General features: G+C 35.5%; 1 protein-coding gene across 1 annotated transcript in view; it reads left to right on the forward strand.

Annotated features, from left to right (window-relative positions):
• Positions 1–17,192, forward strand: part of cpne5b (copine Vb) — a 210,561-nt gene that overhangs the window by 60,084 nt on the left and 133,285 nt on the right. Inside the window, 4 exon segments of the mRNA XM_048173479.1 lie at positions 9,016–9,119; positions 11,113–11,152; positions 11,734–11,751; positions 11,865–11,941. Coding sequence (XP_048029436.1) covers positions 9,016–9,119; positions 11,113–11,152; positions 11,734–11,751; positions 11,865–11,941 — 239 coding nt within the window.

Genomic DNA, 17,192 nt, shown 5'->3' on the forward strand with positions numbered 1-17,192 from the left:
CATCTTGTGAAAAGGGACGTAATAGGTCCCTTTTAAATTTCATATCTTCTGACTGAAATGTAAAACATCATCAAATGAACTATTTTTCTAACATTTTGTGTTAGTAAGTAAGTAAAGTCTAGTAAGTCAGTAAAGGTCTTAAACCACATGAGTATTCGGAAATGACATGATGTTTTTCTTTTAAGGTTAGATCCTTGATAGTATATATTGAACTAAAATGTGTCATTTTCCATACCCGAACTACTGTATAAAATTCAATGCAACTGCAACCGATAAAAACATCACTATTCGGCTTCTGAATTTCATATCTGATTTGACAAAAAAACAAACACTTCTCAAAATGTTAAATACAAAACAGAGGTCTTTGTATTAAAAAAATGAAATTTCTCATCCAGTGGCAGGTGATTTTTCTTTGTCCCCTGACTGTTACATATAAAGCTGAGAGCTGGGGCAGCCTCATACACCTGCAGAATATTTGTAGAGTTTCGTGTAGGCGATGACAGCTCACCACAGCAATAAATCCTGGCATGCTTCATTTCTCAGCTGTCTATTTTTATAAGCAGTCTGCTCATATTCAGTGTGAAGAACAGGAGAAACTGTCATTAAAGGAGTCAGGTGAATGAAATGTTATTATTTGTGATTTTTGTATTTTGTTTAGAAGCTTTCATTTCTTGCTTATGGAATGTTATGGGAATCTCAGATCAATTTAGAATTGGATAAAACATGCAGGAATAACATGAAGGACATCAGTCTGGCATTGTTATGTTATGTTAAATTTGTGTCTTCAGGCATGATGAAGAGGCACTTTTGCCTTTTAACACTTAATAATACAAACATGTGAATAACAGGAGATGATTAGTGCTGATTCTGTTCACTGTCACTGTATTACACAGATACACAATACAGAACTGACAGGTATGGTCTCCTCAATGCATTTCTGTGAGGATCTTGACTGGTTTCCTGTACTGAGAAGGGTGTTTGGGCCTTTTTATTATATAGGCTTCAATGCTTTCATGACATCCTGCCCAGTGTCCATGCAATCCCTGTGCAAGAGCTCTCTTTCTGACAGAACCGTCACCTCGGGATGTCAAGTACTGGAAGAGAATTTACCGTTCTGTGAGTACAGTAGTGTGAGCGTCAAAGATATTAGCTATGGTCACTATTGTAGAGTCTTTCTTTAAAAAAAAAAAAGAAAAGAAAAGAAAAAGAAATCACACAAAAATCCAGTTTAAAACAACTTTTGATGGCTCTTTGTGATCATTTGATATAAATACTAAACCTTTATTTAAAGAATTTTTTTTTTTTTTTAAATAAATGTATCCGGATAAAGACCCAAATGTACAGATTTACAATGGGCATCAAATGGTGACCCAACACAGTTTCAAAATTGTTTATTGTACAAAAGAAACAAAATATCCTTAAAGTCTTCGTCTGATTTATGTTTCTTATATGGTGGAATTTTAAAATAATAAAAATGCTTTAAACTCAAACATTTAATTGTATTAATATTAGCAAGAACTGAACAGGCCCAAAAAATGCACATTGATTAATAGATTAGTTCCCTTAAAAATTAAAATTTACTCACCCCCATGTCATCCAAGATGTTTATGTCTTTCTTTCTTCAGTCGAAAAGAAATTATGGTTTTTTAGGAAAACATTCCAGGATTTTTCTCCATACAGTGGGCTTTAAAGGCTGCAAGCGGGTTGAAGGTCCAATATGCAGTTTCAGCTTCATAGGGCTCTACACTACAAAAAATGCTGTTCTTACTTAGAATTTTTGTCTTGTTTCCAGTCCAAATATCTAAAAAGTATTAGATCAAGAAGCATTTTCTTGACAAGTAAAAATTATTTTCTTGTTTTTTGGAAAAATATGTCAAAATTAAGTGAGTTTTTCCTTAAAACAAGCAAAATAATCTGCCAATGGGGTAAGCAAAATAATCTTAATCCAAACTGAAAACAAGATTATATATCTTATTTTTGGTTTGAAATAAGATTATTTTGCTTACCCCATTGGCAGATTATTTTGCTTGTTTTAAGGAAAAACTCACTCAATTTTGACTTATTTTCCTGAAAACAAGAAAATACTTTTTATTTGTCAAGAAAATGCTTCTTGATTCAAGAACTTTAAGATATTTTGACTAGAAACAAGACAAAAACTCTAAGTAAGAACAGCATATTTTGCAGTGTACAAAATTAAAATAAAAAAATTATACACTTTTTAACCACAAATGTTCGTCTTGCACTGCTCTGCGATGCACATTACGTAATCACGTTCGGAAAGGTCACGTGTGACGTAGGCGGAAGCACCGTGGTAGAGTGAAAAACTCCATCTCATTTTCTCCTTCAACTAATTAAGAGCTGAATTAACATTGCTTTCTGAAATTTCAAATAAATATCATTTAATGAGATGAATATAAAACATCAAGTGTAAATGCACAGACATTTGATACAGTATAGGAACATGAACAAAGAAACAATGTAAAACAAACTGACTTGTGACAAATGAAATAAACAGTGCTTTCATTTGTTCATGAATGTCTATCATTACTGTTTGTAAGTAATATAGCCTACAAAAGAAATCTTAGTAATCAAATGTAAAATAGCACTGCATGGTTTTCACAGAATAAATTAATAGATTAAAGATTAATTAGGAGTTGTGAGTGATTTTCTCTTTGTATTTTGTTGTTTGATTAACATTGATGGCACAATTGTCAGGTGACTGCTGTCACTTTAAAGGTGCCCTAGATTATGTTTTTAAAAGATGTAATATAAGTCTAAGGTGTCCCCTGAATGTGAAGTTTCAGCTCAAAATACCCCATAGATTTTTTTTTATTAATTTTTTTAACTGCCTATTTTGGGGCATCATTATAAACGCACCGATTTTATGCTGCGGCCCCTTTTAAATCCCGTGCTCTCCGCCCACAGAGCTCGCGCTTGCCTTAAACAGTGCCTTAACAAAGTTTACACAGCTAATATAACCCTCAAAATGGATCTTTACAAAGTGTTTGTCATGCATGCGTCGGATTATGTGAGTATTGTATACTGTTATATTGTTTACTTCTGATTTTGAATGAGTTTGATAGTGCTCCGTGGCTAACGGCTAATGCTACACTGTTGGAGAGATTTATAAAGAATGAAGTTGTGTTTATGAATTATACAGACGGCAAGTGTTTAAAAATGAAAATAGCGGCGACTCTTGTCTCCGTGAATACAGTAATAACCGATGGTAACTTTAACCACATTTAACAGTACATTAGCAACATGCTAACGAAACATTTAGAAAGACAGTTTACAAATATCACTAAAAATATCATGTTATCATGGATCGTGTCAGTTATTATTGCTCCATCTGCCATTTTTCACTATTGTTCTTGCTTGCTTACCTAGTCTGATGATTTGGTTGTGCACATCCAGACGTTAATACTGGCTGCCCTTGTCTAATGCCTTTTATAATGTTGGAAACGTGGGCTGGCATATGCAAATGTTGGGGGTGTATACCCCGACTGTTACGTAACAGTCGGTGTTATGTTGAGATTCGCCTGTTCTTCTGAGGTCTTTTAAACAAATGAGATTTATATAAGAAGGAGGAAACAATGGTGTTTGAGACTCACTGTATGTCTTTTCCATGTACTGAACTCTTGTTATTCAACTATGCCAAGATAAATTCAATTTTTAAGACAAAAGATATTAACACACATCAGATTTTTTAACCAACTGTCCACTTATTAAGTAAACACTTCCAAGCCGGTCATTTTTGACATATTTTTGTGTATATTTGAATGCTTGGACCTGCACCCGAAGCCCAAAGTATAATTTGTTTGTCTATTTTTTGGAGCGCGCACAAACGGTTCAGCCTGGGGAACAGTATATATAAACTGTGTGTTCATGGCTTTTTAAAAATGCTGGGTACCGGTGTTTCGCATGCGTTTGGCCAATTCGATGTACCCTTGTAGTTGGTAGTTCCTATTGTGCTGGGTTAGACCCTACTCTGAAGTAGGAGGTAATTATAACTAAAATATAACTAAAATCTTTCCCAGGTCCATGCACTGCAACCACGCCAAAAAGCGGAGACTTCCGCCAATAGTTATAGGAACTGTGAAAACTTTTCTCCGGTGCGAAACCCCCTATAGTGTACATTAAATAAGAAATCTGACTATTTTATTAACTCAACACGAGTGTAATGTACCAGCCTACTATAATTTTCACATTATTACCATGTAAAATAACTTTGATTTGATCACTGTGACCACTAAAAGACCCTTTGGTGCTGACATACTGTCCTAAGCTCACTCTGGCATCTGTGTGCAGTCTGTAGATATGACAGCCCTGACCAATACGGGTGACTGCCTTTCACTGGCAGGTGTGTGTGTGCTGTCACTGGGAGAATCTTGGCCTGTGTTGTTTTGTCTGATAAAGCCGTGAGCCAGGGGATTCACATAACCTTTATGTAGTGAAGGAAGTATAAACCAAACAATTCCTTACATTTTGAGGCTAATTACAGTTGCAAGAAAAAGTATGTGAACCACTTGCAGAATCTGTGAAAATGTGAATAATTTAAACAAAATAAAGGAGACAATACAAAATGCATGTTTTTTTATTTAGTACTCTCCTGAGTAAGATATTTTACATAAAAGATGTTTATATATAATCCACAAGACAAAAAAAAATAGCTGAATTTATTAAAATAACCCCATTCAGAAGTATGTGAACCATTGATTCTCAATACTGTGTGTGGTTACCTGATGATCTACGACTGTTTGTTTGTTTTGTGATGGTTGTTCATGAGTCTCTTGTTTGTTCTGAGCAGTTAAACTTCTTCAGAAAAATCCTCCAGCTCCTGCAGATTCATCAGTTTTCCACCATCTTTTGCATATTTGAATCCTTTCCAGCAGTGACTGAATGATTTTGAGATCCGTCTTTTCACACTGAGGACAATTGAGGGACTCAAACACAACTACACAACACAATTAAAAAAGGTTCAAACATTCACTGATGCTTCCAGAAGGAAACACGATGCATTGAGAGTCGTGGGGTGAAAACTTTTGAACCGGATGAAGATGTCCAAATGTTTCTTATTTTGTTTAAATATACATTTTTTTTCATTTAGTACTGCCCTTCTGGAGCAACTGAAGATACATTTTAATGTTTCCTGGAAGACAAATTAAATACAATTTACCTTGATCTTCAAATTCCAAAAGTGTTCACCCCCCGACTCTTAATGCATCGTGTTTCCTTCTGAAGCATCAGTGAACGTTTGAATCTTTTTTAATAGTTGAGTTTGAGTCCCTCAGTTGTCCTCAGTGTGAAAATATGGATCTCAAAATCATTCAGTCACTGCTGGAAAGGATTCAAATATGCAAAAGATGGTGGAAAACTGAAGAATCTGCAGGAGCTGGAGGATTTTTCTGAAGAACAGAGCTCAGTTTAACTGCTCAGGACCAAACAAGAGACTCATGAACAACCATCATAAAACAAACAAATAGTTGTAGATCATCAGGTAACCACACACAGTATTTAAGAATCAAGTGGTTCACAATACTTATGAATGGGGTTATTTTTAATAAATTCAGCTATTTTTTTGTCTTGTGGATTATATGTAAACCATATTTTATGTAAAATATTTTACTCAGTAAATAAAAATAACATGGATTTTGTATTATCTCCTTTATTTTGTTAAAATTATTCACATTTTCACAGATTCTGCAAGTGGTTCACATACTTTTTCTTGCAACTGTAGATTATTAAGGTGCTTCATATGCACCAGAAATAATTGATAACAACGTGGTGGCATTATGTTTCATACTAAATGTTTAATTTGTAACTACAATTTACTCAATTTTTAGCTACAATTTACAATTTTATATTTAAAATATTGCTGACCAGTCCTACATTTACAACTGTTGAAGTTGTAGAACATCAAGTGTAGAACATCAAGTACACTGTAAAAAGTAATACGCTATATCTACTCCATAAAATTTTGGCAACAGATTACAAGCAATATTATTACCAACCATTTAAAAAAAGTCAAATTTAAGTAAAATTTAAACAAAAATATCTGAATAACAGACAGACATCAAAGATGAATTAAGAACTCTTTATTTTTTATTGTGAACATTGAAGATACCTGATAATAAGCAAAATCACTGAAGCAAATAGAAACACAAGAATTAACAGGTTTAGATGTTGATGTTGATTTTATTGAAAATTTGGTCACCAGTATGGTGATCAGTGTTTCGTTTAGTTGGGCAGTTTGACTCTTTGCTTTTTATGTCAGTTTGTGGGTTTTTGTAATGGTGTTTGCTAATTTTACACATTTTAAATGATTGACTTTTAAGGAATTAATTTGTTTAATTCTAACTCAATTTTTATATGCTGAATTTTATTAATAATATTGCTTGTAATCTGTTGCTACAATTTTATTGAGTAGATAGAGCATGTTACTTTTTACAGTGTATTTATATATCAATGTTCGCTCCAAGTTAAATGAATGCAACTAATGTAATTCAGGTGACATTAGAAGCGATAATAACTAAACTTATTCCAATGTAATTTGTTCTGTAAATTGTATCTGAGCTAGAAGTTACAGTAACTAAAGGAGCAAAACCTAATGTTATGATCTTTCATCAAGTTTTTAATTGCTTTGTTTCGTTTTCAACAAACTGAAATAAAGTTCACAATGTTTGGAAATCATGAGCACAGTGAAGGCAGAAACAGCTTCGAATATTCTATCGACAAACATGTTAATTATGCGGCTTCATCGCTGTCATTCCTGACAAAGTAATTGCAAAGCTAAATAGACTTTTTTGTTCTTTCTGTGCATAATGAACGTAAAATGAAACATACAGTATAGAACATTAATATCCAGTCTGCAGAGAGAACTGCCATCTATCCTGTTTTAGACGAGGAGTGATTACACCAATTGCACACATTTGTCAATAATTACTAATAATTAAGGCTCTCTTTATATAACTTTTAGCTTGCTGATTTGAAATGAACAGAGCAGTCTGAAGGGTTCATTTCTACCAGCACAGCAGTGCACTACTTGTTTCTAATTAGATTTTATTCATTAGATGGTTGAAAGCTCTTTGTGGATACTGCAATTAAAATTGGTACCTAATTGTTGCATAAGTAATTTGAACTCCTGACTTTTGCAAGGGTTTGGCTTGAACTCTGGTATTTTCATGATTATTATTTAAACTTTTTCTTCACTGTACAGAAAAACTGTTACTTTTAAGGCATTTTATGTCCGGATATACAGTATTATTTAAAAATACATAATTGGGATTCATACAGACAATTATTTGACTAAACCTCTTATGTAATGATCATGCCTTCAAAGTCTGAAAATAAAAGTAATTCTGACATTTTGGAGGGGCTTAAATTAATAAATGTCTTGCCAGTGTAATTGTCCTTGAATTGCTAAAAAGTGTCTTTAAAAAACAATTGGTGTACCTATTTTGGCATAATCTTTTATAATTACTTAAAATAAGCAGTGAGGCTTTAAAAAATAATTGTATTTGGAAAACCTTTGTTTGCTAAAATCAGTGTGGCAAAGGTAGTTCAACAATTAACAATGTTTGTGAAAAGTATATATTAGTCCTGTCAAATCGATTAATTGCATCTAACATAAAAGTTTGTAAATATATATATGTGTATATATATATATATACACACACAAATACACATACACAAACTTATGTTGCGATTAATCGATTTGACAGCACTATATATAGATATGTTTTTTTAATACCTTGTTGATTACGTCTGTTGCAAGTTTTATTAACTTAATGGTTAAACTTGACATTCTTAAGCTCATTAATCAAGTTTTCATTTGCAATGTACAATTTTCCAAAATGTATGAAATTACGAATGTGAAAATGTTTTGAAATAGATTGTTTTTAAAAGATTCCCATTAACTCAGACTTAAATATGTTACATAAAGACATGAGTCACATGACAATTTATATTTGCTCTAATATCACTTAAACCTAAGAATGATCATTTCTCAACCTTTTTGACACAAAGGCCTCTCATTGTAAAATACTATATTCATATTGGCTTAATAAACTTTGTATTAACAGAAATTGGGAGTGTTGCTATATTACCTTAATTAGAGATGATGCATTTTGTAATTCTTTAAGATTCAATATTCTGTGATTCTGTATGTTTTTCAATACCACCGCTTTAGGTCCCAATAAACTGTGAAAAAACACTTCATGATCCACAGAGCAATGCAAACACGACACAACTGTTTTTTATCATCTCAATATCAGCTCATGGAAACAGACTGTTCGCAGGGTATTCATTCATTTATTTAAACTTTTCCAAACACTGAATAATTTATGGTCAACATATATTGCATGAAAAGTCACTAAAAGCCTCTAGGTGAAATACAGGCTACTAAACAAACATTCGCTTAGATCAGTTCACTGTCAAAAGGTGGCCTCAATTCCATGTTGGCGCATTTAGCCTTTGAAAGAGGGGAGAGGACCTATCCAATTGTTTAGTCTTTTTTTTTTTTTTTTTTAAAGGGAAAAGCTTCGCTGATATATAGCTCGCTGTTTGGCTGAAGCCCCCCTCTAATTATGCAGACATAATTGTCACCGGTCTTCAGAGCTGTCGAATAGCCAACCCGCTGTAATTAGTGCTGCCACTGAGGACTTAAAGTTTCACTAAACCTTTCTAGTTCTCACACAAGATCGCACACCTCAGCAAACCAACCCTCCGGCATTAGACGAGTCTCTGGAGGATAGTGGGGAGAAAAGGAAAAAGACCGTAACAAGGGAGAAAGAGAGCAAAATCAGAGGGATTACACCAATTTTATTAGAGAGGAGTTGCCATTTCAGCTTAATTCTCATATCTGCAGTGTTTTGTACCGAAACTTTTCCCATTCTCGATTTTTTGGTCCTCCATTACTCATTCTGTACCTTATATCCAATTTCATTTTCTCGCCCTCTTTCCTTCCTCTCTCTCTGACCCCATCTCTTCCTCCGCTGTCCCTAATCCACTTTCTAGTTTGGAAGAACGGAGGTGATTGACAACACGCTAAATCCGGACTTTGTCAGGAAGTACATCCTGGACTACTTCTTTGAGGAGAAGCAAAGCCTGCGCTTTGATTTGTGAGTTATTTCTTTTGATCCCTGTCCTGAGTCTGCGCATCCACACCAATATTCCTTCAGACAAACCTCTCACCTCCTTCCCGCTTCCTCTTTCTTCTGTCACTGATCTTTGATGTAACCATCAGGAATGTTCCGATGCAGTGTGTCAGATCCCTGAATGAATTCGAATCATCTGAATTCCTATTTTATTACGATTTGCTTTTGGCCCTCTTACTAACTTTATCTTAACTGAGTTCGTAAATAGGCATGCATGCATGGTTGTTTAGTTAGCAAATGTTTTCTTAGCGGTTTCTCGTCATTTGTTGCTAACTTGCATTTAATGGTCTCTTAAGGCCCATTCACACCAAGAACGATAACTATAACGATGACTATATTGGCGTCCGGTGGCACCAATAAGCTTGTGATGCAGTTTTGTCATTTGTCACTTTAAATGCTCAAGCTCTTTAAAGTCAGCTGGAGTTTGATTGGCTGTCAATGTTTGTATTGTTAATAATAAAAAACAATTCTGAGGGGCCGTTTACACAACACCGTTTTCAGCGTTTTATGCGTTTTGGCCATTCGTTTACACGACAACGGCGTTTTGTGGACCTGAAAATGGGTTTCAAAGTGCACGTTTTTGAAAACGATACCGTTATCGTCTGTGTGTAAACTACAAACAACACAAATTTGTGAAAACGGTGACGTCATACACATACGTAATACCTCTTCAGTCTATCGGTGCGTAGTTTTCTTTACAAAGTGACATCGCCAACTACTGGTCTGGCAGCAGAATACAGCATTTTTAGTCCTTTTCGTGCATCTGTGTGAATGGGGATCGCTTTGACAAAGTCGTTGTCTGTACGCGAAAAACACAAAGGAAAAACGTTTCTGATTTTAGTACATCGTTGTCGTGTAAACATACCCTGAAAGCAATTTCAATGATATTGTTCTTCTGTGTCGTTATCATTAATAGTTATCATTCTTGATGTGCACAAATTTTGAATACTGGATTCAAAATTCTATTATTTTCCATACACTGAAACAAATGGTGTAGGATTTAATTTGAGAATTTTCACTAAGAAACTGCTAGTAAATTTTTACAAATAATTACAAAGAAACGGCATTGAAACATTGAATTAAACGTTCGATTTTTGAAGTAGAAAGACGGAAATAGTATTTTCTTGTAAAACTTTCTCCAATAATTCTTGTTTAATGTACAACTTTGAAAAATCATTTTTTACAGTGTAGAAAGACAAGCTTTATGTTTTGGTGTGCATTCAAAAGAAAAAATTCTTGAAAGACTTAAAGCTGAAGTGTGTAATTCTCAAGAAAGAAGACATTTCTTAAGATCAATTCTAAGTTTGCAAGGATTTTCATAAGAATGTGAAGTGCAATTATTGATAAACTCTTAAGAAGTTCTGAAATATTTTATTTTTCTTTAAGAAGAAGATGGCTGATCTTTCCAAAGACTCACTGATCGACTTTTTGTCTTTTTGCACCGTAATAATCATAATGATTTAATGTGCTATGGAAGTTATCCTAACTTTAAGATGATGAGTTTTAAGAACATTCCTTTGGATTCTAAGGATTTCCTTTGTCTTTAGAACATTCTTAAGAAAAAGGATAAGGACATTCTTAAGAAGTATCCCAAAATATTTGAAACTTAATTTTTTTGGGTAGAAAATAAGAAGAAAATGTATAGAATGTTTAATGAATTCAGTCAGAGATGCATTTCTTTAATACTAAAAGATGAAGTGCAATAGTTTTTACTTTATGCCCTTTATGAAACTTGTCTGTCAATGGCAAGCATGTTTGACCATTAAGTTGTTTTGCAAGCTTACTTGAAAGACAGTTTTTGTGTGTGTGTATTTGAGCATTTCTCTAACCATTAAAGTAGTTGTTTCCTTTTAAAGTCAGTCTTTTATGGCATATCTTTTAATTAGCTACTCAATGTGTTTGAAGACTTTGGTTAACATTGTTTTTTCTTTTTTGTGTGTGTTACTTTCTTCTTCAGATATGATGTTGACTCTAAAAGTCCTGATCTTTCCAAACACGTAAGTAGTGATGTAATGTGACCCTCATGGAACCTGAATGAAAACATTTATGTACATTTCAATTTTTAAAAAAAAGTATCCACATATATTTAGCAAAACTCTCATCTTTTGAATGGAAAGTCATTGACACATTTTTTTACTTTAAATCCACAGCTGAGGTATAGATGTCATAAAATTTAGCTCATGTAGAATTATACAGTATATACAATTACTCGTGTTAAAGCTTTTTGAATCCACGTGATTTAAGTTTTGTATAATAAAACTAACTAACATGCAGTGTTTGTCTGACATAATTGCTGTGTTTACTAATGCTGAAGCATAAAGTATTTGCACAGATACAATATATTTGGATATTTTTTATTTACCTTCACCCTATTTCTGGTATTTTCGTCACACCTCTTTTAATGCATGCAGACTGATCATGTAGATGTCACTAATCATCACTATCTCTCTCTCTTCTCTGGTTTGATCACCCACGAAACTGTGCGTGATGTTGTCTGTGTGGCTGGTATTGTATTTGTGTCTTGTGCTTTCTGTTACATGCTGTGCTCTATTGTAAACATGGCCGTGCTCCTTCCCAGAAGCCCCTTGAACTATACGTACGTCTTTGCCTTTCAATTCACTACTATAACAAGAGGGCAGAGCGTTGAGATTTGTTGAATTTGATAAACTCTTAACGCCTCTTCTACTTGATCCTACCCGCTCCATCTAGGACTTTCTTGGCCAGATGTTCTGCACACTGGGTGAAATCGTGGGGTCACCAGCCAGCCGACTAGAAAAACCTCTTGGGTGAGTAGAATTCATCCCAGGTGGCACCTGCTGATTTCACTAGAACTGTGCTGGCTTGTTTCCAGGGTCCAAAAATTAGGCCACACCTGCCAGTGGTGGTTGCATGTAGTGGCCATGATTTTTTTTGTGCCTTTGAAAATATTCATATATATATATATATATATATATATATATATATATATATATAAAAGGAAAAATATATACAAAGGTTTGTGGCTACTAATACTGTATGTACAGTCAAACCAAAATGTATTCAGACGCCTTGAACATTTCATTCATCAATACTGTTTATTCACTATAGTTTAAAAAAATGGTAATAAAATATGACAAGATCTTGAGTTAAACTGTGTCAGAAAAAAATAATCTTAATTATGTCAGATAACACTTAAGAGGGTGTGTCTAAATCAGCTCTCTCTACTTCAGTAAGTGTTTCACGCACACATCGAATCTTGCAAGCAGGTTTAAACATTTCTCGCGTCAGTCTCTTGCTTGGTCGCGTGAGAAAAGTCGTGGCTTTCTTTCACCGCAGTGCCACAGCAACAGCTGTGCTCACAGAAAAGCAAAAGATGCTTGCGATGCTTTGCTTTAAGAAGTTCTGTTCTGTATTGCGTCTTTTCCGCATGCGAGTCAGTTATTTCAAATGTAGCCACGCGGCAGGCGCGCTCACAATGGAAGCGACGCGGTCGCGACGCGCATGCGGTGCGTTTTCCAGGGGAATCGAGATGAAAAATTCTCAACTTTTCAAAATGCCTCAAGCGCACCGCAGGTCATGTGACATGAACCAACCGATCAGCTTCGGCCTTTCCGTAACAAAACATCAAAACCTCAGCCGAACAGCTGATCATAGCTGGACAGGGTGGTTTTTATATCTTATCTCGATAAATATATCTAGTAGTAAAGCTAATGCAAGGGCTAGAAATCAATTTATCCTTTGCTGAAACTTCCTGATCCTCTTGGCAAGCGCAGTTCATAGTTGCATAGCAACAACAGACGCCACGGGAGCGCAAGCGCTTTGGAAAGGAGAAGCTGTGCGGCTGCGCCTTCCATGCATTTTTAGACGCGATATGTGAACGGTCCCTTAGGATTCTTAAATGTAACTTTTATTTCAGTGACAGACAGACCTATTCAGCTGTTAATTTGAATACAGAAGGTAAACCTGAAATGTGATCTTGTATGTACAACAAGGAAAAGTATTGAAATTTGTTAATGTTTTTAAAATAAATGAAACTGAATTTCAAATAAGATTTCATTCAAAATATCGTGATACGTAGCGTTTCGTGACCTGAGCGTATCGTTACACCCCTAATATATATATTTTGTTGGTTTAACTTAAAATAGTAAGTTACCTGGTTGCCCTTTAAAATTGTGAGTTCATTGAAATTAAAAATTTGAGTTAAATCAATTAAGTTTAATAACCGAAACTCTAAATATTATGTTATCTGAACTACATTAATTATTGAAGTAGATTTGACAAAAGAAAAATGTTGTGATAACAAATCGTGAAAATAATTTTTTGCAGTGCAGCCAGCACAGGTCATTATTATAACGTACATCGGGTCAGATTTATTTTATTCATTCTTACAGTTCAATTTAAACCATGTATGTAAATGTTGCAGTTCTTAATAAACTTACTGGCAAGTAACTTTTTTTATTTACACGACAGAGTAATTTTGCACCCTGCTTGTTTCCGTTGGCTGTTTCAGTGTTGGCAGAGGACACATTAGCAAACGCACTCATCTGTGGCCCATTTTTTCACAAGCATTGTTAGTCTTTTCATTTCCCCGTCATTGGCCCTGCTAGAGCAGGTCCATCCAGATGGAGTCTGATCGTGGAGCGCAATATTTCTGGCTGAGAAACTCTTTAATTAGAGAGGTACCCTGATGTGTGAGATCAACAGATTTCAAGGCTTAGCTTGTGATCCTCATTAGCTGTAACTGTGCATTGTGGGTAAACTTGTCAGAGGATATTTTCCTTCATGTAAAAATGTTGAGACATGCATTTTGAGCTATTCTCCATAAGTTTTTGTTCTGCGTTATGTCTTACAAAAGCAGAATCGCATTTTCAGAAAGTCCCAGGGCAGACACAACTTTTAATGAGAGCTGGAATTAGTTGGAAAAAACGTAATACAGTGTTGTTGTTGTTGTTTAGTATCGAAAAATCATTTGTGAGCCAGCAAAGGCATTTACATGAGCTCTACATTAATGCAAATGACAATATTGTTTGGAAAATTACTCCTGGTCTTGATTCAGGTTCTTCCTACATGAAGCACACAATACATATATTCCCCTGAGTTCAAAGCTCAAGTGTGTGTGTGTGTGTGTGTGGAGACATGAACATGTTTTCCATTGATTAACTGTTCTTTTGGGAATACCTGGGCTCAAACACACACTAAATTGCCTGCTTCAGGCTTGTAGACCGTCTAATAAACTGAAAGGGATAACGCAGTACACTTTTGAGGCTATGTGAGTAAGTCGGGGGATATTCCACTGTCAGCATGTGTGTTTCTATCACGCCCAAGAGAATTGAGTTTTGCTCTGCCGCTATAGTGTTGTGCTCAAGCTGCGTTAAGCCTGAATCCCCCTGCAGGCGTCCAAAGAGATGCTGACCACAGGAGGCTTTCATGACATTGATGAAAAAGATCTGAACTCAGTAAAACTCAAAGTTTAATTGCCTGCTCCGGACGTATCAAGGGTTTCAAGACCCTGCAGGATGCTCATAGACACCGATTTTCAGAGATCTTAGATGCCACTTTCCGTTAATAGGGTATAATTTGGTGACCCATTACTTTTGTTCAGTCAACAGTCCCTTTTTCTTTGGAGTGATAATAACTAGTAGATATGTTAGATAATGAACCTAGCATGAAAAGTTGCTAGTTTGGAGTTATTTAACTTGTACATTAGAGAAAATATATTACAGTCGTAAATTACAGTTGATAAAATTGACCCTGCTCAAAAGTTTACATACCCTTGATTCCTTAATACGTCATTACCTAGAATGTTTTTTTGTTTTGTGATGGTTGTTCTTGAGTCCCTTGAGTGTCCTGATCTGTTAAACTGCCCAATGTTCTTTCAGAAAAATCCTCCAGGCTCCTGCAGATTCTTCAGTTTTCCACCATCTTTTGCATATTTGAACCCTTAACAGCAGTGACTGAATGATTTTGAAGATCCGTCTTTTCACACTGAGGACAATTGAGGGACTCAAACACAACTATTAAAAAAGGTTCAAACATTCACTGATGCTCCAGAAGGAAACATGTTGCATTAAGAGCCTGGGGGTGAAAACTTTTGAACAAGATGAAGATGTGTAAATTTGTCTAATTTTGTTTAAATATCATATTTTTTTTCATTTAGTACTGCCCTTCGGAAGCTACACAAGATACTTACATGTTTCCCAGAAGACAAATTAAGTACAATTTGCCTTGATCTTCAAATTTCTAATGTGTAATATACCAAAATACTAAAAATGTTTTTTTTTACCTTTATAATATACTGACTGCTAACATAAAAACACAGAAAAGAAAAGAAAAGAAAAGAAAAAGCCACATGATGAATCATGAAATTCATCATAACTAGCTTTTCCACAAGCTGAGGTAAATACTATATACTATATAGAAGGTGCAAATGATGTAATGCACACAAATACAAAACACCATCGTGGTAACACACATGACGACACTGTAATAAACATTAATTTAACAACATAAGACGTAACGTAAAACCCCATAACTGATTTAAAGGGGACCTATTATGTCCCTTTTTACAGGATGTAATATAAGTCTCTGGTGTCCCCAGAAAGTGTCTGTAAGTTTCAACTCAATATACCCCACAGATCATTTATTATACAATGCCCAAAATGCCCCATTTTGGGTGGAAGCAAAAACATGCTGTGTTTGTGGGCGTATCTTTAAATGCAAATGAGCTGCTGCTCCCCGTCCCCTTTCCAGTCATGGGCGGAGCCTGTTACATTGTGACATCACAATGTATAGAAAATGCAAAGGACTCATTTTGAGACACCGTTTATGATTTATGGGGAATATATAAAAAGGAGTGGGTGGAATTTTTACCATTATAAGGTGGTTGTGTACGCAGAACCTGTACAGCATGTTCCTGGATCAACATCTTTGTTGATCCTGGAACAACATTCCAATCAACCAATCAGATTTGATGGACAAGTTTACAGTTTATGTCAAGTTACAACCAGGGTTAGGTGCTTCTACAATGTTATTCACATATCATTTGCCTCTGATTTTAGGGATAAGTTATGGGTAGGGATAGGTTTAGGGGTAGGGAAATGGTTAGGATTAAATTTTCAGACAGGAATTGTAACACAGTTCGTAAATATGGGAAGAAGGAGGTGGGAACCGCTGAACATTCAACAAAACTTTAATTCAAAATAAATAAATACAAATGAAAGTAACCCTCCGACCCGTCCAACTCTCGCGGACGTCTGCCGGCCACACAAACATAATAAAACATGAAATAAAGTCCAGGCCTGGTCCTCTCTCGTCCTTCACTGTCGTCGCTCCTCCTTTTACGCCTCCGGAGCTCCTCCGTGAGAGACTCGAGGCCGGCGCACCTCGCAGGTGATGCTCATTATCACTTGCGTCACTGGCCTCGCGCCGTTCCCTCACGGCTCTCGCCCGCCCTGCTCGTCACAGGAATGTTGCTACAGGATCAACACAATATGTTAAGCCCAGGAACAAAATCAGTTGTGTACGCACGTCACAAATTATTTTGTATTTATTATATATGATAAATTATAATGTTTAGGTTGAGTGAAGGTAGACAAACAACACTTTCACTCCCTGACTCTTTGGTGAAATAGAACAAACCTCTGACTTTTTAAAATGGTTTCTAGCCCATTTTTGATACCGTATTCATTGAAAGTGGCAAAATTTTTCAGTGATATTTGAAAGATGTTATGTAAGCTGTGTCCTACAGCGGACTGCTGCATATCCCACAAGTATTGCAATTAGTGTACTTGAACTCTCCTTGCATGAGCACCAATCTGCAGATGGCAGAGAGCTAACTTTGAGTATTGGACGACCCCCCGCCATAATGAGCTCTATTACATGTTGCAGTGGGTGTAAATGTCAGTGTATAATTAAATGGAGAGATAGCAGAAGTGAAGGTACAGTATATGAGGTTTTGGTGTTCATTTCCCACCATTCCAGACCCAGATAATCCCAGCACTCTCAGCACGCATATGTCTGAAGTCTCAGAGGGGAGAGCTCAAGCCCGCACACCAATCT

The sequence above is a fragment of the Megalobrama amblycephala genome, linkage group LG21 (assembly GCF_018812025.1).
Source record: "Megalobrama amblycephala isolate DHTTF-2021 linkage group LG21, ASM1881202v1, whole genome shotgun sequence".
NCBI lineage: Eukaryota > Metazoa > Chordata > Actinopteri > Cypriniformes > Xenocyprididae > Megalobrama > Megalobrama amblycephala.